Source organism: Paroedura picta, chromosome 12 (genome assembly GCF_049243985.1).
Source record: "Paroedura picta isolate Pp20150507F chromosome 12, Ppicta_v3.0, whole genome shotgun sequence".
NCBI classification, from domain to species: Eukaryota; Metazoa; Chordata; class Lepidosauria; order Squamata; family Gekkonidae; genus Paroedura; species Paroedura picta.
In genome coordinates, this window is record NC_135380.1 from 13,555,818 (window position 1) to 13,579,101 (window position 23,284).

Consider the following 23,284-nt stretch of genomic DNA (forward strand, 5'->3'; position numbering starts at 1 on the left):
GTTTCCTTGGTTGTCTCCCATCTAAGTTCTAACCAGGGCTGCTCCCTTGTTAACTTCTGAGATCTGATGAGATCAGATTAGCCTGGGCTGTCTATGCTAGGGCAGGGCTGTATGCAGTTACTATATTACTGCAATACAAGTAGCCAGTGGTTTTTCTCTCAATTTGCATTTGAAAAGTTCCTGAAATGTTCTGTTCTTATTACCCAAGCACCGGGGAGCCAGTGAGTCTTTTAAATTGCAAACGAAAGCAAGGGAACGCCCAATAGCTTCCAGGAATTATCCTTTTCAAGGATTCAGGTATTGCATCATTCTGGAGGAGCACCAGACGTTGTGCACCAACAAGTAGAACAGGTGGTTAGAAAATCATGATGACAATAGTGTGAGTGGTGGAAAATACAATCTGGATCTGGTGGGAAGAGGAAACCGCAATTAACAAAGGTGAAAAACTGGATTTCTTTGCCATATGGAATCTCTTGCAAGAGTAAATTGACATACAATCGCACTGTCAGCTTGACGGCCATGAGAAAAAAAAAGAATCAGCCAGGGTGATACATCTGTTTTCCCCCCTCATATTGTCCTCACAACAGCCCTGTGAGGTAGGTTAGGCAGAGGGCAATTGGCCGTAGGTCGCTCAGTAAACTTAATGGCTGAAAGTGGATTTAAACCCAGTCCTGCTCCTCTCACCCCACTATTTGCATGCTTCCTTGGGTATACCGACTGAGTCATGTTCTCTGGACTGTCTTCCTGTCTCTTTCCACGTTACAGTCTCTTCCCAACCTTTGCCTATAATGCCAGCCTTTACCCACATGCTACGGCCAGAGCCGCATACTACAGAATGGAGATGTGGGATCCGTTTCCAGGAGCCTTTTGGCTGCGGGGAAGAAGCGAAGAACTCGCCCAGCTTGTCCGACTGCCGCCCCCCCCCACAGCACCCCACACTTGGAGAAGGCGCAGGGCTTGTGTTGCTCTCTTCCTGCAATGCAAAGAAGCTGAGCAAGTAACTTCAGTCTGGAGAAAGCTATGAGAAGAGGGCACAGTGGTGCCAGTTTTATAAGGCATAACAAGGGTTGCTGCAGGGCAAGGCACAGGTGCTGTTGCTGAGATGTCGTATTGATAATCTCTGTTTCACTTCCAGTGGATGAAGAATTGTTTGAAGAGGGGACTTTCACGTCCTTCGGGCAAAATTTCCACCTGGAATCAGGACAAAAGCACGTGAGACGAAGATGCCAATGCAAACCTATGCTGCCTCCATGGAACTGGAGGGAGGAAAGTCACGGCTGTGCCAGTCTTCTGCAGTGCTGCAGCCTTCCCTGATCCCCTTTGGTCACCCGAGACGGAGAGATTCTGTTCCACTATCAGAGTCATTTGGAAAGTTGGCAGGCTGCAGGCAGGGCCTCTGCTTGCTTACCTGGGTGTTTGCAGGGTAATTCATATGGGAGATGAACTCCTCCGATACCTGCAGAGCTGCTTGCTGCTCCTGCTCATTCGCCCTGTGGCCTGTCCAAAGAAAGGAGGGTTAAGAAAACGGACACAGGGAGAGATCTGACCTTTATTTTATTTACTTGGACTTCTGTTCCACCCTATCCCACCGTACACCCCTCTTTTCCAAGAGCTCAGAGCAGTGTGCGTGGTTTTATCCTTCTCTCAATTTATCCTCACAACCATCCTGTGAGGTAGGTCAGGCTGAGAGAGTGATTGACTGTAAGCTTATATGGCTTTGTTTGGATTTGAACCTGGCTCTGCTTTCCCAAGTCATAGTCCAATCGCTGCACTGCACTGGCTTTGATTTCACCTGAGTCAAGCAGGAAAGGCAAGATGGTGAACACTCTTCTATAAAAGAATAAATCTCTGCAAAGGGAAAACCATTATGTCAGGGGGAAGATTGGGACAGAACCCATCTCTCTGGCACTTGGTTCTCTGCAGGGAGGAACATTCAACTGAGTCAACCCCACTTCCACTCCGAAGCTGTTAAGCCCAGGTGCAACTGGGTCAGCTTCCGGATCATTTGTTCTTAGAAACAGACTGCTGGCAGGGGAAAATGATATTGGCAGGAGGTGGCTACTACTAGTAGGAGAAGTGATCATAGTTTGCCTTCCTAAAGGTAAAGGTATCCCCTGTGTAAGCACCGGGTCATGTCTGACCCTTGGGGTGACGCCCTCTAGCGTTTTCATGGCAGACTCAATACGGGGTGGCCTTGCCAGTGCCTTCCCCAGTCATTACTGTTTACCCCCCAGCAAGCTGGGTACTCATTTTACCGACCTCAGAAGGATGGAAGGCTGAGTCGACCTTGAGCCAGCTGCTGGGATCGAACTCCCAGCCTCATGGACAGACAGCATTTCTAATGCCTTACCACCCTGTGCCACAGGAGGCTCTTGCGCCACAAGACTTCCTACTGCCTTCCTACCCTCTGCTTATCTGAGAAGCATAGCCAGGATGAGGCCACTCACTGCATGGGCTCTCTGGAATGTGTTTTGCTCCGTCTGAGATTTTTACACTATTAATGTGTGTTGTGACCGTTTTTGGAGTATTTTTAGAATGGGCATTTCTGGTTTTAAAAAATTCTTTTTCAACTACCCTGATTATGACAAGAAGCTTCAAGGAGAGAGAGGGTAAACTGAAGCAGCGGTGGCCAACTTCTTCAGCCTGGGACTCGTTCTGTCCAGCCCGAACATCACCCTTTCCCCTGCCACCCCCTCCCTTGGGGGCCTGGGCCTGTCTGTGGCAGGCTCTTGAATGGCGCTTCCCACGGCAGTGCTACAGATTCTCCTGTGAATCGGCAGGTGGAGACTTACCTTTCCAGATGTAAATCTTGCCACACAGGCCATCGTCCAGGATGAAGCAGTCATGTGTGTCAAGCTGATCTTGCCTGAATGGGCTGCAGTCAGCAATCTTGGTTAGCCTCATCTTCCCAGTCATATTTGAGACCTGAGAGTTGAGAAGGGGAGAGGAAGAGATTCTTTCACGAGGGTTCTCCCAGCTCCATGCTAGCTAGATTCTGTGGACTGCCAATCCACACCCCTTAGCAGCTCCGTCTCCTGCTCCCTTTTTGTCCTGGTACATGAAATCAGTTAAGGTGATCGAGGGCTTAGAAGGCCTCCTTATGAGGTGTCGAGAGCTTTCTATCTTAGAAAGAAGAGAGAGCTAAGAGGGAATATGATAGAATTGTTTATAGTTATGGACACTGTAGAATGAGTCCTCCAACTTTCTCAGAGGGACGGAAGACAGTATGGTATAACCAGGTCTAGTCAGACCTCGGAAGCTAAGCAGGGTGACTTTTGGGAAGGGAGACCTCCAAGAACCACTCTGCAGAGGAAGGCAATGGCCAACCACCTCTGCTTCTCCACATGCCTTGAAAGCCCCTTGATGGGATCACCATACGTCAGCTGACACTTACACACACACAACTTTCTCAGAACACGAAGCCACTGGGTAGTTTTGACAGGCAATACATTTGTTGCTAACAAAGGAGTTTTCTTTGCATAACAGGTAATTAAGTGACCTGATTTGCTGATGCTGCAAGTGATGGTCTCTGGTCTAGACAACTTGAAACGACTGTAGTCCACGAGTACTAAATGGAATCTCCTTGTTCAGAGACATTATCTTTCAAAGGAAACTTGGCTGCTCAGAGATATAATGCAGAGTTGCTACCTGAAGCCCAGCATCTCACCAGCTCCTCTTAGAAACAGGATGCTGCCCTAGAGAGATTTTTTGTCCGTTCTTTATCTGTGGCTCTTACCATGTAGAGTGCGGTGGCGGCATTTGCCCGATCAGCCATGGCATCCTCCTCTGGGCTGCCCTCTTTTAGAATTGGTTTGGGACCCAGGACCTAGAAGGACAACAAGAAATGCTGGAGGCTGGCACTTCCCTATAAGAGACTCCCCTCTGACCTCACTCAGCTCCACACCTTGCAGGACCTTTGTAAACCCAATTTAAAATTCATTTTTAGGCTGCCCCTCCCTGCATAGCAGAGAAGATGGCGCTGGCCTTGACAGACCAATGGTCCGATTCAGTGGAAGGTAGCTTCATGTATTCATGAATGTGTGAGCTGATTCTCTTGAGCTGATACATGAGTTCTTATCTGCGGCATCATTGCTGTGTTGGCCCATTCACCCATGAAACTTACTGCAGTAAACCTAGTGAAGAATTGGTGCTTACAAATGTGCATCCCTCTTCTTTCCCTTTTTTAGAACTTCCCAATAAGCATTTTTCCAATTAAAATGTACGCTTGAATATCTCTACCATGGCAAAGGAGATCTTACACCACAGAATCCCTTTTGTTCCAGAAGAACGTTTGGAAGGGGCTTGTAGATCAATGGCAGAACATCTGTTTTGCCTATAGAAGGTCCTAGGTTCAGTTCCCAGGATCTACAGTGAAAGGATCTCAGGCAGCAGACACTAGAAAAAGACTCTTCATGTTAGTTGTTGCCAGTCAGGGTAAAAACAGTAGTGACCTCAATGGACCAGGAGTCTCAATCAGCATAAAACAGCTTCATGTGTTGAATAATACCCATGCAGAGAAAGATCACATGCTCCCCTGATGTTTCTCGATCCCCTTCAAGGATCTTACCGATAGCATCTCCATCGGCTCTTCGCCATCAGCCACAATTTCCACTTTGGCTTTCCCCTTCCGCTCACTATCCCGGATTGCCGTCGCCAAGTCGCGAGCTTTGTTGCGCTCCAGAATGTTGGATTTTGCCCCACACCAAGTAATAATAATCTGAAAGAAGAGGTTGAAAGATTAAAATCACAATCCTTTGTTTTTGTCCCAGTCTTTCAACTCACTCAGGAGAGAAGGTGGCATGGTACACTCCAATCTCGTCAGATCTTGAAAGCTAATTATGGTAGGTACTTGGATAGGAGATGACCAACGAAGATTCTGCAGAGAAAGGCAATGGCAAACTACTTCTCACTCACCTTGAAAGCTCCTTTCTGGGGATACCATAAGTTGCTTGGGGTGGGGTGGGGGGTGAGGAGCAGGACCCAGCCTTTGTCTCTATTTCTAGATCCATTAGCATTTGTATGAAGGTGGGCTGAAGTAATCCTGGAAAACAACTGAACTGACATCCCCCCTGCTGCCTTGCTTTCCCCCAGAAGGAAGAGGGGAAATGTCTAAAACTCGTGAAGATTTTTGCTCATTTCAAACCTCCATCCAAAAAGGCATTTCTTCACAACCTATAACAACATTGAGCCAGATACTCTCCTCCTGCCTGACACACACAGTCCCTGCCTCCACCCCACCACTTCTGCTTTCCAGACTCACATCTCCCAGATCCACAATGAAGCAGTCACCAGTGTTGAAACTTGTCCAGCTCAGTTCCCTCTCTGTGGCTCGGATGTTCTTTTTCCCTTTTACTTGGTAGAGTTTATGGGTGGGACCAGCTGGTTCACTCAACTTTGCTTTGTGAAAGGCAGATTCCACACCTCCTTCCTGTGAAACATAAACAAATAGCTGTCTTATGAGGGGCAGAGAAGATGTCAGAGGTCAGGGATGGGTAAGGTGCTGCCTAAGATACAAGACTCCCTGGAAAAAACAATAGTACTGGGAAAAATTGAAGGCATTAGCCAAAGTGGAAGACCCCACATGAGATGGATTGATGCAATAGAGGAGATCACTGGCCTTCATTCTGCAAGACCTGAGCAAGGCTATTAAGGACAGGACACTTTGGAGGTCATTCATTCATAGGGTCACCCTAAGTTGGAAGTGAATTGATGGCACATGACACACACATGGTACAAGAACTGTTGCTCCATGGGCAGAACACATGTTTTGCATGTAGAAGACTTCGACTTGTTGGAAGAGAAGCATCTCTTACGGATATCAGAGATGTCTGTTCCCTAATATACAGTTTCCACCTCTGATGAAAATTGTGCTGTAAGCCGCTTTGAGCCTCCTTCAAAGGGAAAAGTGGCATATAAGAACCAACTCTTCTTCTTCTAATATATTTTTAAAAATAAAGAACCACTTGCTCCAACTTCTCCCCCAGCATTGTTTTCCTCAGTTCTTCTTGGCTTCATTCCTCTGATACTGCTCCTCCTGTCCTCCATACTGCTATCCCTGGCCTGACCACAGTCCAATTTTCAGTGGACAAATGAATCCGTGCAGGCTCAACACACAGTTTACTGAAAGAACCTCCTAATTGGAGAGTACCAAAGTCCTACACAATTTTCACAACACAATATTCAACAAACAGGTCCCTATGAGTTGCCCTTGTTTCCATATATTTCGTCAGTGTATAATACAATCGGCACCAAAATGAAAAATGATAATATTACAGTATTCGCAAAAAAAAGTCTAAAGTAACAGAGAAGATGCAGATATCACTAATGTATCTAAATTCCTCCCCAAAAGAGATTACAACCCTCATGAGTAATGGCCACTGAACATTCCTGAACATTCGATCTCATTTCATCCAACTGTGAGGTTTCAGAACCTGTTTGTTGAATATTGTGTTGTGAAAACTGTGTTGAATTTTGGTACTCTCCAGTTAGGAGGTTCTTTCAGTAAAATGTTTATTGAGCCTGCACAGATTCATTTGTTCACTTGTTACATTCCGTATACTCCTTTCTCTGGCTTCAATTTACAGTGGAGCCATTTTAGTTGATCTGCTGATGCCGAAGCTGTGTTATTACAAAGCATCTATTGCTTTGTTAAATCTTACCCGTCCTCCAGCTCAGGATATGATTCTTCCCTCCCCCTTTTTATTCTCACAGCAACCCTGGGAGGTAGGTTCCATGTAGAAGTAAGTGGCCAAAGTCGCCCAATGGCTTTCATGGCAACTCTCCCCCGCCCTAGCCCAACACTCTGGTTACCGTATTCCTGTAAAAAAAGTCATAACAACATTCTCAGGAGAATGGAGCAAAGAAAGTTGGAAGGGCAGTTGAAAAAGTTTCTGGATCTCTTACCTGGTATTGTATGCCATGGGGAAAATATTCCATGAAAACATCTGACTCGTTACCCTGCACTTCCCGAAACTGGATTGGTTTTTCCACCAGGAAGGAGTTGAGGTGGGTGGAAAGCAGAGCACAGGCCCCCTGCTCATCCCGGGAGGAGTTCTGGCCTGGACATCAGTGGAGAAAGATGGGAAGAAAGGGATACCGACTGGAAACCTTCCAATTCCACCTCTGATGGAAATAAGGCTTCCGGCCACTGCCAGAGTGCTAGCAGCTCATTAACAACTGATCCCAAAGAACTGAACATCTTTTTAGATTCGAGTAGCCCCTTAAACTAGCTTTTGAGAGTTGAAGCTCCCTTTGTCAGACACCAACTTTTTAGAAAAGATATCCCCCTCTTCCACCCACACCTTCAATAGCCACCTGTGCTCTCTCCTCTCAGTCCTGTAGAAAGCAGAATGTACAAGAATTAGGGTCAAACTGAAGATTCTATGGGAGAGACACAATCAGATATATAATGCTAAAAAGCAGCCATAAGAGTGTAACTCCCTGGATTTGATCATCAGTACAACAGTGGGGAAAGGACCTGTTTTTCCATGCCATTCCTCCCTTTAAAATCACCTTTCCCTGCACTGAGAAATACAGGTGCTCATATATCTAGGCTAGCCAAACTGGGCCTGCCTGTGGCTGTTTCTTTAATGTGTAAAGTGAATATTAGGGCAGATAATCAGGGATCTTCCGCTAATGAGTTGTTTTATCCGTAGATGCAGTTATGGAGGTTTGTATTTCTCTTATACGATGCCACCATTGCTGGGGCTTAAGAAGCTGGTTTGGCTGTCACGCTCCAGAGTTCATAGGGAATAAGCCACACTGAAATCATCAGAATAATTTCCAGGTAGTCTGATCCAGATATATACAGGTTTAATTAAGGTTAATCAATTAACCATCAAGATTATTTTGACTGGGTGATAGCCCTAATTTGGAGTCAATGTCTTGGGTATGGGAGAGAATATATTCTCAATGTTCCAACTAATACGTGCCACGGATTCACACTTCAAATGACTGAAACAATTCTGCTCTTTGGAGCTCAAAACTCCCATTTTCCATTTGACACTCTTGGCCTGCAGACAGTGTAGTAAAGGGCAGAGGATCTTTCCCTACCCAATCAGCCCCCCCATGGGTGCTAATTCATGGAAGTTTCATCTTGGCCCAACCAGATGTTGCTTACCAATCCAGATGTGCACGCTGGAGTGTCCATCAGTTCCATTGTGAAGAACGATGTAGGAATCCCCAGAGTAGAATATGCCTTTCATTTCTTCTGGGACGGACACCGGCTTCATCCTCTCTACCCGCCATACGTAGAGGCCTGGTTGCTTGACGGAAGGGTCAAACGGAGATCCGCTATCAGACAACACAAGAGAAGGTAGAGAATTGAAAGGGGACAATGTGATAGGGCGTGAAGAAACTGCGGCCCTCCAGATGTCTGTGGACGACAATTCCTATGAGCTGCCAGCGAACGCTAGCAGGGGCTCATGGGAATTGTCATCCATGGACATCTGGAGGGCCGCAGTTTGACTAACCCTGGAGTAGTTGCTAAAGACAAAGTTGTTATTAAGAAAAAGGATGAAACATAAAGGAAACATAGGGCAGAGGGGGAATGAGAGACTGTTTATACAATCTGATACAATGAAATTAGGCTACAGTTGTGTTTTGGATGTTCAAGAGTGATTATTGAATTCAACCTCACTTTTTATACTCATCCAGCGGATGAATCAGAGGCTAAAATGAGCTAAGAGTGGAAAAATCATCCGCTTTCAACCCGCCTCTTTTTCCATCTTGTGATATGTGATAATGTAAATAATACCATGGTTATCATCTCTGGTGATTCAAGTTCACAGTTACATACAGAAAGAGTATGTCTAGTCACTGTCTAGAAGGACAGTGTTGATTACCCATTTGTTTCTGGGCCTACCTCAAAGTACCTCCAAGTATGTCAACAGTTTGCCACCAGGTTACGAAAAGAATCACCTTCATGTATTCTTGCCTGAAAAAAGATCTTAAAAACGGAGCCCTCTCTAATGTAAAGTGAGCGGCCACATAACAGCACCTTATCCTGCACCAATTAAAAATGATCCTTTTTGTCCTCTCTGGAGAGGTTTTCCTTTCTCTTTTTTCCTATTCTTCTTGCTGATTGACTTGCTGGATTTTATTGTAGCTCACGGGTTTTTTTTTAAATTTCCTGATTGCTTTCAGTTTTTATTGCTTACTGTTTGTATGTTATGAATATTGTTGTGTTTTATTGCTTTTATAGTTGTCAGAAGCTACCTTATAGAAGGATAAGGGTTAACAGTTGCGGAGTATACATGTATTAAAAAAACAAAGCCATCCTGATACACAGCAGAAGGATGTGACTGGGCAATCTGCAGAAAGCATTCTTCATGTAGGCATGCATTGTTATCTCAGGAATTAACCTTCCGGCTAACAGCCTTCACAGAATCTTGACTGTATCAACACAGAAAAAGCACAGAATGAATCCAGTAAGAAACGGTGGTTGGTTGAGGCAGACAAGATACACTTTTGTTATAGGAATTATAATTATTTATTCCATTCATATTCCATGTTCTGAGTCAATAAGCAAACTGGTAAAAATCAGAAAACTGTGTGAATATACACCCCCCCTAAAACATAATTAGCTAGAGTCTTTCTCAATTCTCTTCAATAGCCAGGGGTAGTCAACCTGTGGCCCTCCAGATGTTCATGGACTACAATTCCCATGAGTCCCTGCCAGCATTTGTTGGCAGTGGCTCATGGGAATTGCAGTCCATGAACATCTGGAGGACCACAGGTTGACTACCCCTATGGCAGTTGGATCTTTGATTGGCTTTGTCTGGTTTCTTTTTATCCCACCCTGCTTCCAAGGAACTCAGAGCACTTCTAATACATTCTTCTCTCTTCCTGCCTTTCATCCTTACAACAATCCTGTAGGGCAGCACAGGCTGAAAGAGAGTGAGTAGCTAAAGATCACTCAGTTTCATCTTGGGGGACTTGAACACAGGCCTCCCAGATCCTAGTCCAATTTGTTTAAAGCTTGACCACACCATCTCTCTGGATGGATGAGTGCCTTACCTTTTGGGGATAGCTGTGTACATGTTTCCAGGACCTGGAAGAAAAGGACCTCCGTTAGTGATGAAACTGACTAGTATACACAAAACTGCCACTTCCCTGTGTGAGTCGCCCTAGGAATGCCTGAACTCTTGCTTTGTACACACAAAATTGCACTGCAAAGAAACAGAAAAGCTTCTGAATGACTGCTTGCATTCAGGGCCACAGATCTAACAATGTAGAAAACAACATGCAAGCAGCCTCTCAACTACCACATGCATGCAGTTGATGGTTTCCCAGGACATGTGTACACACTGAATGCAATACTGGTTGCAGAGTATTTGGTAGGAAGTATATGAAACGGTACCTCCCCTTCTCAGCTCCCCCTCCCTGCAAGAGAGGCAGTGCTGGTAGGAAATTTACGTTTCCTTCGCCCTCCACTCAGACCACCTTCCCTTCCTCAGACCCTGTGCTGGCTCTCCATTCCACATCCAGCACAAATTACAAGCTTGAAGTTCTTCAAAAAGCAAAACCCATCCTATCGTTCAGTCCGTGTCCCCCATTAAATCCAGGTCGGTCTTCAGTCTTCAACAACATGCCAAGAGGAGCACACTTGCCTTATTGTGCAGGAGGACTATGACACCACAAACCTGGACCTGGGTGCCCAGGGAGCAAATTCAAGGCAGAAAGATCCACTGCTGATTTTATGGTGATTGCTAATTTGGAACATCTTGTTGAAGGAGAAGGGGGAGGGAGGAACTACGGCTGGGCACTTGTGGATTTTACGGTCACATGAATAAACGGTTTCCAGTCGCCACGTGTTGAAATGACAGCGATGTCACTCTGCTTCCTTCCTCTTTCTTTCCACCAAATTTGAACTCAAACCTAGTTTGACTCTCCAGCAGCAAGCCACTGGGCCTCAATGACTGCCCATGATTTGTAAGCTAACACATCTCTTGGGGGGGGGGGAAGCTACACCATACCATAATTGTTATAATATGTTATCATGGTCCCAATTATACTTCGGCATCTGCAGTAGGTGATGCATGAAATCAAAGTCTGTACTCTGCATAGTGTCTTATTATTTTAAAAGGTATTCCCTGTGCGAGCACCGAGTCATGTCTGACCCTTGGGGTGACGCCCTCCAGCGTTTTCATGGCAGACTCAATACGGGGTGGTTTGCCAGTGCCTTCCCCAGTCATTACCGTTTACCCCCCAGCAAGCTGGGTAATTATTTTACTGACCTCGGAAGGATGGAAGGCTGAGTCGACCATGAGCCGGCTGCTGGGATCGAACTCCCAGCCTCATGGGCAAAGCTTCACACTGCATCTCTGCTGCCTTACCACTCTGCGCCACAAGAGGCTCTCTTATTATTTTAGCACCTGCATTTATGTGCATGTTCCCAGGAGACAAGAGGCACTCACCTCTCAAGTTCTACAGATTCTTGATTTCAATGGCGATACATTAAGAAACAGAACGGATTTACTAGGGTCAGGAAACAAAAAATAGGGATCGTGTCTAGTAATTACGGACAGTCAATACAACACAGCTTTCTTGGAGAGCTACCGATAGCCAGAATAGCAGCCCCTAATTGAAGTAATGCTCTTTCTGTCTCCTTCTCGCGTCTTTCTCTGATAAGTGGATAGACTTTTGACACTCTTAGGCAGGGGTAGTCAAACTGCGGCCCTCCAGATGTCCATGGACTAGAATTCCCATTAGCCCCTGCCAGCAAACGCTGGCAGGGGCTCATGGGAATTGTAGTCCATGGACATCTGGAGGGCTGCAATTTGACTACCCCTGTATGCAGAGCTTATCTCCAATCCGAGATGCATAAGCGATGAAAGAATATCAAACAGGGTAAGAGTTTGTTTTTATATGCTGCTTTTGTCTACCCAATGGAGTCTCAAAGCAGCTTACTGTCGCCTTCCCTTTCCTCTCCTCTCCCCACAACAGACACCCTGTGGGGTAGGTGAGGCTGAGAGAGCCCTGATATTCCTGCCCGGTCAGAGCAGTTTTCTCAGTGCTGTGGCAAGCCCAAAGTCACCCAGGTGGTTGCATGTGGGGGAGCTCAAATTCAAACCCGGCTCTCCAGATTAGAAGTCCGCACTCCTAACCACTACACCAAACTGGCTCTTGAAGAGTCTTGTAGTACCTTAAGAAACTTGCATTCAGGAGACTTCAAGGTGCTACAAGATTCTTTCCGGGAAGCAGATCAAAGGTGCAAAGCTAAGCAGAACTGCGCCCTTCTAAATCCCTGGAAGACTTAGAAGGGTGTGACTCTACGTAGGTTTGTACTGGTAGAATTTGTCGTGATGCTGGACTGCTTTTTAGAGTTCTGCGGGGGATTTTTTAAAAATATCGTATTTTATTTTTCTATTTTTTCTTTTGTTGCTTGGCTCAGGAGCATTACCTTCTAAGCTTCTACTCTGGCCATATCATTTGTGTGGCATATATTTAAACAGATTTGCAGGGACACATAGGAGTACCACTTGGGGTTTCTCTTCTGGCTCAAGAATGGGTGGTCACTCGGTTCTATTCTCCAACATTTATCTGATCAAACTAGATGTTTTGTTTTGCATTAAGTGGGGCGGGGGGAAGTTCCTTATCTGCATGGGGGCAGTCCACAAGCAAACTGCCTCAGTGAGGTCTGGCATCTTGCATCGTCTGTTAAGAACATTAGAAGAGCCCTGCTGGGTCAGATCAGAAGTCCATCTAGTTTAGCATTTGGCTTTCCATACTAGCCAGCCAGATCCTTCCTGGAAGCCCATCACATAAAGGCAAGAGTCTCCTTCCTATTTTTTGCCACCTCAGCAACTGGAATTCAGAGGTGTACTGCCTCTGAACAAGGAGGTTCCCTTTCGCCATCATAGCAAAATAGCCAGTTAGACCTAACCTCCATGACTTTGTCTAGCCCTCTTTTTAAAACATCTGAGCCAATGATCGACACCATGTCCTGCAGAAGCGAACTATATATTGTGCGAAGATAAGAACATTAAAGAAATTTAACTTAAAAGGTTTATATCCCTTAAAAGAGGAGGGAACCCCTAATTTTTACATTCAGGTGTCACAAATATGACTATTTTATCCACCACAGAAATCAGAAAGCTGCAATTCTACCAATTTAGGGGCGCCTTTACTGCATATCCCTCAGCAACCGGGACACAGGATAAGAATTTGGATATTACTCTTATGGGCAGATGTCTTGGGAAACTGCACTGAAAGAGAGAAACAGTTCCAGAACAAGGAAGCAACAGGAGCTAAGCTTCTAGGAAATCTGGGAGACAAGGATCCAACCAACTAGCCACCTTGATTTCTATCACACACACAGAGTCAGGGTTTTATCCCCCCAGGTTTTATGATACAGCCTCCAAGGGAGAAAAGGCTGCCTTACGCAGACAGACAGAGAGAATCACTCACCAAGGCGGGTCACTCACCGGCAGACTCTGCTACAGCAAAACTTTTCACAACAGGAATGTAAAATTAGATTTCCTGGGCGGGGTTAGCCCTCACCCTTCCTAGCCTCTCTGTTCAGGGTTTGCATTGCTTCATTTCTTTGTGGCTGCAAAGGGGGGACAATGAGCCACAAGCGGTAAGGAGGAGTGACTCACTTCACTCCTGATTTACCAGCCTCCTGCCGGTCATGTGTGCTGCGCACTGCTTTCAAGGCTCCGGCCCTCCGACCCTCCCCGGCTGTAGAGCCCCTAAGGAACAGTTATGTGCTGCGGGTGCCCCCAAATGGAGCATCCTTGCAAGTCTGAGCACTGGTTTTCTTTTTTAAACTGGAGAATCAGGTCTGCCTCTTATGCACGGCGCCGGATGAGAAAAGTTACAGACACCCTGCAATTTTTATGAAGGGAAAGGAGAGACTTTTCCTCTCACAAAGCCAAATGGGTCTCGGGATAGAAGCGTGGCAGGCTCAGATGACAGTTCTTCCACTTGAGCACTGCTGCCCTGGGTGTGCTCTTTTCTCACAAGCTGTAGCAGAATAGGCCTGCTCCAGCCCCAGACCCTGTTCCACCCGGCCCTACAAGTTTCCAAACACCCGGAGAGGCTTTGCTTTCTCTCTTGTGTTACCCACCATCACCACCTGACCTTTGTAAGGAATTGCCTGCTGGGAGGGTCAGAGCTTCCCTCTCCAGTTCTGAGGCCTTGATTCTGTCTCTCCCACTGCCCACTACCTGGTCACCACAGGGGCAGTATATTGCTTTGTGCGGCCCCGGAGGACTAGCCACCTGCCAACTGCTGGCCTTCCCCCAACGTTCCTTTTAAAATAGTGTGTGCTTCAAAAGTTATAAATTATTTATTTAAAATGTTCACAAGCATACTTTTAGCACAGCACTTGATTGAGCAAGGGATTCTCTATACACGCCCTGTGAGATGTTAAAATATAAGACAGGCTCCCTAGTGTAGGAAGTTGCAGACCTCTATCGAGTTTCCATTACCTTGCAGCTTCCTTCAGTGGTCCAGCCCAAAGCATGGCTAATGGCTGCCTCCTCCAGGCCTCAGTTGAGAGTTCTGTTTGCTCTGATGGACTCAGCACAAAAGAGAGCTTCCTCCTTGCCCCACTGAGTTTTATCACCTCTCTTTTCCCTACCTACTGACCAGATCATACCAGGTCACAGAGGTTTTTCCTGAATTCTCCAGAAGTTTCCTTCATGAAGCCTCTCTAGTATTCAGTTAGTCCAAATCTCTGATCCCTGTTTGGCTGGGGGGAGGGGAGGGGGAGGAGCTTGACCATCCCATTGTCTAGACTATTAGCAGCTGAAGTAAGCAATTAAGCTGACTTTCCTCCTTGCTGCCTGTTCTCTTCCCAGAGAGGGGTGTGTGTTAAAACTCAAAGTGAAAGTATTGCTCAGTTTAAACCTCCAAAGGAAAAAATGCATTTCTTCACACAAGCCACAAGTTGCCAACCTTCAGGTGGAACCTGGAGTTCTCCCTAAATTACAGCAAATCTCCAGACTATAGTGCCCCTGGATAAAATACTAGCTTTCGGATCTATGACACTGAACCCTGCTGAAGTTCGTCCTCTCCCCGAACCTCCTTGTTCCAAATCCCCAGGAATTTCCCAATCCAGAGTTGGCAAGCCTAGCATGTGATATTCTCAGCAAGAAAATATGGACAGATCCTTCTCATACAAATGTTCTCTCCTTAGCTGATGCAAATTGATGGAACAAGCTTCTTGTCCAGTAGTTTCTGTTCACAGGTTGCATGTCAACAAACAGTAACCAAAATCAATTCATAAGAACGGATCCCCTTTCCCACCTATCTGTTGTTTTCTGGGATCACCGTAGCAGCCATCGTCTGCATTCAGAGCTGCCTCTGGCGAAATTCAATTTGACCTTCCCCCCCCCCTGCAGTGTGTTGGGTGTGGTGTGGATTGTCACATCTTTCCTACAAGGAGTTCTAGGGGACATGCAGTGTTCTGTCTTTCTACCTTTTACCCACACAACAACCCAGTAATGCAGGCTAGACTGAGAGTGGCTGAACCACCACGGCTGATTTGAACCGAGGTTTCTTTGGCTTTTTCTATAGTTTTCCTTCTCCTTCTGCCCTTTGACAGTTGGAAACTTGGAGGGACTGGACAGAAGCATGATGGAAATTTTGAGAAACAAAGCACTGAGTTCGGGTTCTGGCAGCCCCGTGTTACATTAGCTAATTTCTATGAACTCTGATAGCCGCTAATTGATACCTACTTAGCTATGTGTTTGTGCTGTTCAGAGCAGCAAGAGGCCAGATACTGATATCTTTGACTGCAATGATATCAGGGAACAGATATGTCCCTGGAGACATATCTATGAACATCCTTATGGCAAGGAAACCACAGGCTTAGTCATAAACACAGGCATTCATCAGATCCTCACATGCCCACTGTATTTTGCACGTGGGCACGTGCACCTTGTTCTTTCTCCTGCGTGGAGTGAGAGATGCAGTAGCAGAATTAACTGTTGAACATGAACAATCCGGCATGACTGCTCTGGAGTGTCCCAGCATTTTCTCCTGACAGCACTACGGCTGCATCTGCACAGCCAGGATTCTCCATTTCCCTTTCAGTGCTGCTACAAATGCATAGGCATTCGCTCTGACAATGCAGTTTCTATATGTGTGTTCTGAGCATAATTCTCTTCACCAGCTACCCTTCCCCATGCACACCCCCGCTCCTCTTTATAACTTCACAATGGACAAGGTCAAGAGATTGCCTTTTTTTTTTAGAAATGAAAGCTGGGAATCCAGAGGAACTAGTAAATTATGACAAGAGATTGTTACCAGTGGGAAGCCACAATACTCATGCGTAGGGATTGCCAGTTCCCAGGTGGGACTTGGGGATCCCCCAGAACTACAGGTCATTTCCAGACTGAAGAGATCAGTTCTCCTGGACAAAAGGGCTGCTTTGGAGGGTGGACTCCATACAGCATACTCTGCTGAAGTCCCGCCCTGTCCCAAATCCTACCCACTCCTGACTCCACCCCCAAAGTCTCCAGATCTTTCCCAAACCAGAGCTGGCAACCTCACTCCTATGGAGGATCCCATCTCAGCTCCCCACCATAATCGCTGCTGCTCCCCATGAACCCCCCCCCACTGAGCACCACCCCCCTCCTATCACCTCCAGTGCCAGCAAGCCCAGCTCAAATTTACATCCCTGCCTTGACTTTCAGCAAGCTCAGCATGCTAGGACCCCAGGAAACCCCTCCCCCCTCCCCCTTTGCATAAAGGAGAGTTTGCCAGAAAACCTCCTTTCTAATAATATTTCTGGTGCACATTTAGCAAAGTATGGCGAGGACAGGGGGCTTACCCAGACATGTTTGCATGTCAGAAATAAAACCCGCTTGCCCCAATGTTTAGGAGAATCAAGCCAGTTTGCTGATCTTTTAGAATGGTGTAGTGGCTGTGCTACTATCCCATGACCACAAGGTGTCACTCTTTTACTAAGAAGAAGAGACAAGGCAGGTCCACAGGCCTGTCCTCCGGTGGAAGATGCTCTCTTATCAATATGGCATACATGAAACGGCTTTCTAATAGGCCAGGCCCTTGGTCTATCAAGACCAGTATTCAGAGGGTAGCCTTGTGGGATTGCCGTAGAACAGCTACATTTGAGTTCAGTTGCACCTTAAGAAACCAGCAGGAGTTTCAGGGTTTTTAAGCTTTTGACAGTCAACAGGTGCTCCACCATTGAGCCATGACCTCAGGCCTGTATTTGTGAAGTTTCATAAACTTGGGCTTCAAACAATGTCTATTCTACCTTCTGGGGCCAGCAACTAAAGCTGCTGGTCCCCCCCAGTATTCAAAATCTGAAACCTGTGAGGTAGGGCTTGATATCTTTGCCATTCTAATCATTGTACTTCTGCACAACACCAGGAGCTGTATCCTATGAGGTTCTGTGAACATGTGTAGTCATAAACCTGTGTCTTTAAAGAGATGGGCTGTTCAGGACACAGACAAGCAATTTTAAAAGGAACATGCTTTGGAGGAGGATTCTGTGGCATCGTACCCTCCCAGGGTACTGGTTTCTATAGTCTGGAGAAGAGCAGTAATTTGGGGGGATCCTCAGTTCCCCTCTGGAGGCTGGCCTTCCTATGTCCCCCACTTCGGTCTCTTTCCTCTCAAACCTGCTTCCATGCCCAGCTCCATGGTTCCTCTCGTGTAACCATCAAACCCATCTTGTGAGGGGTTGTGGGAAAATCTGGTTTGGGGCTGGATGGCACTAATGCCAAGTGAGGGATTGGGGCCTCCTAGGGGAACAGAAAAGAGCCAGGCCATTTGAGAAGGTAGGTGGACCCCATAGGCTCAGAAGGAAGAAACCAGGTCTGCTCTAGTCTAGACCATGACACAAGGGTGTGGCCAGCTATGCAGGATGGGGTGGGACATGGTGATAGTATCTTCCAGGACCCCAAGATCCACAAAAGGCCCATCAACGAAACATTCTTGTTTTGTATGTGACATCCTGGGAGGCCAGAAAGCACATGACCTATCTCTCCCAAGTTAGTAAGGTCTAATGAAGGAGCTCTGTCCAAAGGACCTCCAAATTCTGGAGCCATATAGCACAAAAGAGAAGGATCCAGCAAGCAGCTCCTTCTTCCAGGCGCTGTTTGCCGAGTTCTTGTTCTAAACCTCCTGCTAGTCTTTGTTTGGGGCCAATCCCACATCTTAAAATCCAAGACCTCAGAAATGGAGGGTGAGGAGTCAGACATGCTTTCCCTACTGCTGCGAGAGGCGTCTTCTGACTCACACACATTTCCCTGAATTGAAGCTGTTCCCAGCTCTCTCCCCCATACTGGCTGGATGAAACACTTCTGTCTGTTGAGCACATTGCGTATAAAATTGGGTCTGGCAGTGACTTCTATTGAGCAAACTTGTCAGCTTTAAGAACATGCAGACTTTCATGTTGTAGAGAGTACATTTTTCATGCATCTTCCCCCAATGTAATAGTTTCAATGTCATTTGAATGAAAAAGACCTGCTCTTTTTAGACCCTGCTTTTCGCTACCCAAAAGAATCCCAAAGCAGTTTTTAATCACCTTTCTCTTCCTTTCCCCACAACACACACCCTTGTGAAGTAGGTGGGGCTGAGAGAACTGCTCTGTGAGAACAGCCCTAAGAGATCTGTGACTAGCCCAAGAGCACCCAGCAGGCTGCATGGAGGAGGAGTGAGGGAATCAAACCCAGTTCTCCAGATTAAAGTCCACCACTCTTAACCACTACACCATACTGGCTAAAAAAGCATGCAAATTCTAATGTCATCCTAAATATTTTTCAGGATTCAGTCCCTGGGTCCTGGACGACAGACTCTTCTAGAAGCGCTCTTGGAGAATCAGCAGAATTACGCCCAATGGACTCATCTGCTTATAACAGGGTTGCCATGAACATCACGGGAGGTCAGCCACTGTGCGGAACCTGCCATTCACAATCCCCACAGACAACCTTCCCAACAGCAGAGGGTTAGGTGGGCTTCTCTCCCACACTGTGCCTCTCTGTCTTCCCTCCTTGGGGTGGCAAATGCGAACTGCTATAGGTGACGTGCCGTGGCTCAGGGCTAGAACACCTGCTTTGCATGCAGGGCTGGATGGGAAGGGACAGCCGTGGGAAAGGGCCCCTCCCCCAGCCTGCCCCAGAACCCCCACGCAGCCAGCACCGAGCAAAAAAGTGCTTGGCCAAAGTATCCCTTGCCACAGTGAGGTGGGCATATCCCTAGCTATAGTAAGTCCAGGAGAAGGTACTCTTCATTGCTACAAGCCCTCCGTCCCCATGCCTCTGGCTTGCATCTACTCCTTTTTGGACTGCAATGGCCCTGGCAGGAGTGTGGGGGCACTGTGGTGGGGGCCCGGGGTTCAGGTGACTCCAGATGGTTGGCCCACCAGGACTCTTCCCCGTGGCCTTAATAGCCTATCCGTTCCTGTTTGCATGCAGAAGATTCCTGGTTCAACCCCCTTTAAAGGATCAGATGCTGGGTTATGTGAGAGATCTGAGAACCTGGAGAGACGCTGCCAGCAGAAGAGAAAATATTTGCCTGCCTTCTGGGAGTGGCCAGTGGCTCCCTCTGGTAGTTCTATCGGCCCTCTGGTAGTTCTATCGGTAATGCTATCGGCCTTCCTTTGGGTGCCCAGTGCAGGTTGCTTGCTATGCATTCGGTCTAGCTTCCTGCCAGCCTTGGGTGCTGAACACGGCCTTGTGCCTGCAGCTGAGCACTGCTTGCTTTCTTGGGGTGCCAGAAGCCTTCTTCTGCTAAGCAAAAATTCCAGTGTACTATAAAACTGGGACTCGTTCTCCTACCTCTCTCAAATTTGGCAGGGATTTTGCCTTGGGTGAGAGGAATAATCCCGGAGAATGTTCTCCAAATCGGACGGAAATCAAAGGCATTTTGGATGGAAAACATGTTCTACTTTTTGCCTCTGAAGTGGGGACCCTTTACTTATTTGTCTGCTTTTTGGCAGGGAGGACACCCTGGGTGAACTGTGCAGTCCTCAAAATGTTCATCCAAATTGTATGCAATGTTTAAAAAACCTTTGCAGCTGGAAACGTGATTCCCATGGGGGGGGGGGGGAGAATGAACAATATTTTCAAGACAAAAGACAAATGATTTCAAGAAAATCATTTGCACATCCCTAGACTTCCTGCCCACTGTTGTTGGATCAAGAAAACTGAAACCAGAGAGATAACTGCCTCTGTACATGGAGGTTCTATTGAGCTGCAATTATTACTAGCTGCTCTCATCTGGGAAGGCAGATAAGTGCCTCACAGGCTGAGAAGCAGAAAATGAGTTTGTCAAGGCCCCTGCCTCTGTACTGGTTCCCTAAGGAGTGACATATGGCAAACTAATGGGAATCAGATGGGAGCAGAGAGAAGCTACAAAAGCTAGGAGGGGGCTTGGTTCTCATGGCCCACGTGTGGGCTGGGAGGAACATCTGGGGGAAGCTCTTGAGACAAAGAAGGACAGGAAATGAGATGGCAAGGGATCTGGTCAGGGGCAGCCTGGTCCTCACCATCCGTGACTCACCTTAGGTCACCCCGAGTGGTGAAGCACATCCACCCTCAATCTTGCAATGAACCCCATCTGGGTCTTCTGCCATCACAGAGCAAAACAGGCACATCCACATTGCTCAGAACTGCTTCCTTCCCCACTTCACGTGTGACGCGGCCTCTTGAAAGGAGGGGAGGGACCCCTGGAACCTTTTGTGTGGCTCCAGCAAACCTGCAGTCAGCTCTGATTAGAACCAGGAGTGGAGGAAGAGGAGGATGAAAGCAAAGCAGGACACTAGACAGGGTGGAGATCAGATGTGCAGGACAGGGAGCTTGGCTGCTCCAAGAGGCCGCAGGCTCAAATGGCTCATCATCACATGCTTCTAGCAGCATGTTTGCAGGCAGAGTGACTCAACGTGTCTAGGGTTCAAATCTTGCTTGGAGCAAGTCTTATCTCTGTCATCACGGAACGACGCCACAGGCCTGAGGCTTTTCTTTTTTTTTTTTAGGACAATACAGAATTTAGAGTTATCAACCCCCAGATGGGGCCTGAAGTTCTCCCAGAATTGCAGCTGATTGCCTGATGACAGAGATGCGAAGAAAATGGCAGCCTTATAAAGCAGACTTTACACCAATGCTGCCCTACCAGACCATGCCCCCAAATCTGCTGAACTTTCCCAGGCTACAAAAGGCAACCCTAATTAAACAAAGTCAAATCCTTTGCAAATGATGCGTCTGTTGGACAACCTCCATTCTTTAAATTCACTGTTCCTATCGTAAAGCAGGCAGCTCGAGTAAGAGCGAGCCTTTCTGCATGTTTTCCAGGTATGCCCAAAAGTACTTTCTTAAGTTCTTCTCATGCCACCAGGGACTGATGAGGAGTGAACATTTATTTATTTATTTATTTATTTATTTATTTATTTATTTATTTATTTATTTATTTATTTATTTATTTATTTATTTATTTCTGCTGTCCTCTAGGAGGGCCGGAATGTTGAGAGCAAAAGAGATGAGGAAACTGTGCTTCTTGTCAGTATCTCAAAGGAGGAGATTTCAGTTAGGGGGAAATTTGCAAGTGTTTTATTTCTCCCCCCTCCCCACAAATCCTAAAATGTTCCCTGTTTGTTTCCTGTAATAGAAATTTCCGCATTCAAGAGGGCACTGAGAAATTCCTACCTGTGGACAAGGATCAGCACGTTTGAGGGAGTGTGCCCAAGTAAGTAGGAAAATATTAGTTTATATATGAAAAGGAGAGGGGAAGCCTTATGACGGAATGGGAGATGAAATTATTATTATTATTATTAATCAAGAAGGACGTAGATGAAATTGAAAGGGTACAGAGGAGAGCGACGAGGATGATCTGGGGCCAAGGGACCAAGCCCTATGAAGATAGGTTGAGGGACTTGGGAATGTTCAGCCTGGAGAAAAGGAGGTTGAGAGGGGACATGATAGCCCTCTTTAAGTATTTGAAAGGTTGTCACTTGGAGGAGGGCAGGATGCTGTTTCTGTTGGCTGTAGAGGAGAGGACGCGCAGTAATGGGTTTAAACTACAAGTACAACGATATAGGCTAGATACCAGGAAAAATATTTCACAGTCAGAGTAGTCCAGCAGTAGAATAGGCTGCCTAAGGAGGTGGTGAGCTCCCCCTCACTGGCAGTCTTCAAGCAAAGGTGGGATACACACTTTTCTTGGATGCTTTAGGATGCTTAGGGCTGATCCTGCGTTGAGCAGGGGGTTGGACTAGATGGCCTGTATGGCCCCTTCCAACTCTATGATTCTATGATTCTATGATTATTATTATTATTATTATTCCCCACCACTCTCGAGATCAGCTCATGGCGGAATACAACAGTCTGTTAATAAAACCTGAATAAAAACCCCAATAAAACCCCATTAAATTTAAGACAGGACATAAAACATTAAACGTATAAGTAAGAAACACGGCGTTATAAATCAACTATCCAACCCCCCATAATAAGACCCAATAGGGGAAGTGGATTACGATTAGAGGCTGAGGGATAGGTATAAGGTTGCTAGGTCCAGGTTTGGAAATACCTGGAGATTTTGGGGGTCAGGGTTTGGGGAGGAGAGGGATTTCAGTGGGGTATAAGGCCATAAAGCCCACCTCCCAAAGCAGCCAGTTTCTCCATGAGATCCATTGTAATCCCTGGTGATCTCCAGTCACCACCCTGAAGTTGGCAACCCTAGCTGTGAGGCATATCTTGCCTGACTTCCAATGAAGCTAAACTATTTACCCTTTCTTTTGAGTAAATATCCAGAAAGCATGAAATAAGGAAGGGCCTTTTGCTCCGTGAATTACAAGAACAGAAGATTAACTAATCATTCACACTGGAGCTGGCTGGGATTACTAATCTGCTTTAAATTCTTCCTTCTCACGTGCAAGCTTACCTCGAAGAGCTGTGGCCAGAGCATGTGGAGAAGAGCCAGTAGCAGGAAGATGGAGCAACCAACCTTCTATCTGTTTGCTGAAAGCAATGGAAATGTTTTTTCTTTAAATCTGGACCATCTGGTCACTGGGAGCACCAAGTGCCTCAGGGAAGCAGAAGTTGACAGAAATCCCATTGCAAGGAACTGCGCTTGTTTCTGTGTTCTCCGGTTCTGCCACAGCAAAATCCGGCATGGCTGTGACTGTTTGCTTCCTCCTTGTCATTTCCTGAGGAGATGTTCTCTATCTCTGAAAGGAGCAGCTGGCCACCTTGCTGCTCTATAGTCCTCCTGCGATTCCAGCTGCTCTCCAGACTGCAGAGATCAGTTCCCCTAGAGAAATCTGGAGGAATGAGCATCCGGAAGAGCTACAGGTCCTTCCGGAACTTCCTCA

General features: G+C 46.6%; 1 protein-coding gene across 4 annotated transcripts; it reads right to left on the reverse strand.

The window, feature by feature from the left end:
• Window positions 1-549: 549 nt before the first annotated feature.
• CAPG (capping actin protein, gelsolin like) lies at window positions 550-23,096 on the reverse strand. 4 transcript variants are annotated; one of them, XM_077305627.1, is made up of 10 exons: window positions 22,855-23,096; window positions 10,018-10,051; window positions 8,120-8,292; window positions 6,904-7,058; window positions 5,261-5,428; window positions 4,568-4,717; window positions 3,737-3,826; window positions 2,793-2,925; window positions 1,409-1,497; window positions 550-1,191 (listed from the first exon to the last, which is right to left on the reverse strand). In XM_077305627.1, exons 2-10 carry the CDS (start codon window positions 10,038-10,040, stop codon window positions 1,126-1,128), a joined length of 1,047 nt encoding a protein of 348 aa, XP_077161742.1. In that variant the 5' UTR covers window positions 10,041-10,051; window positions 22,855-23,096; the 3' UTR covers window positions 550-1,125. The 4 variants fall into 4 exon arrangements, with proteins under 4 accessions (XP_077161742.1, XP_077161743.1, XP_077161741.1 ...); XM_077305628.1 differs by lacking the exon at window positions 22,855-23,096 and adding an exon at window positions 14,436-14,634; XM_077305626.1 differs by lacking the exon at window positions 22,855-23,096 and adding an exon at window positions 13,428-13,628.
• Between the last annotated feature and the right edge of the window lie 188 nt (window positions 23,097-23,284).

What these genes read in the sequence shown, in the direction of transcription:
- CAPG (XM_077305627.1), bottom strand. Translation starts at nt 10,040, where the DNA reads ATGTACACAGCTATCCCCAAAAG. An exon ending in TACACAGCTATCCCCAAAAG is followed by an intron (nt 8,293 to 10,017) that starts GTAAGGCACTCA and finishes GTTGTCTGATAG; the next exon opens with CGGATCTCCGTTTGACCCTT. An exon ending in CAGCGTGCACATCTGGATTG is followed by an intron (nt 7,059 to 8,119) that starts GTAAGCAACATC and finishes ACTGATGTCCAG; the next exon opens with GCCAGAACTCCTCCCGGGAT.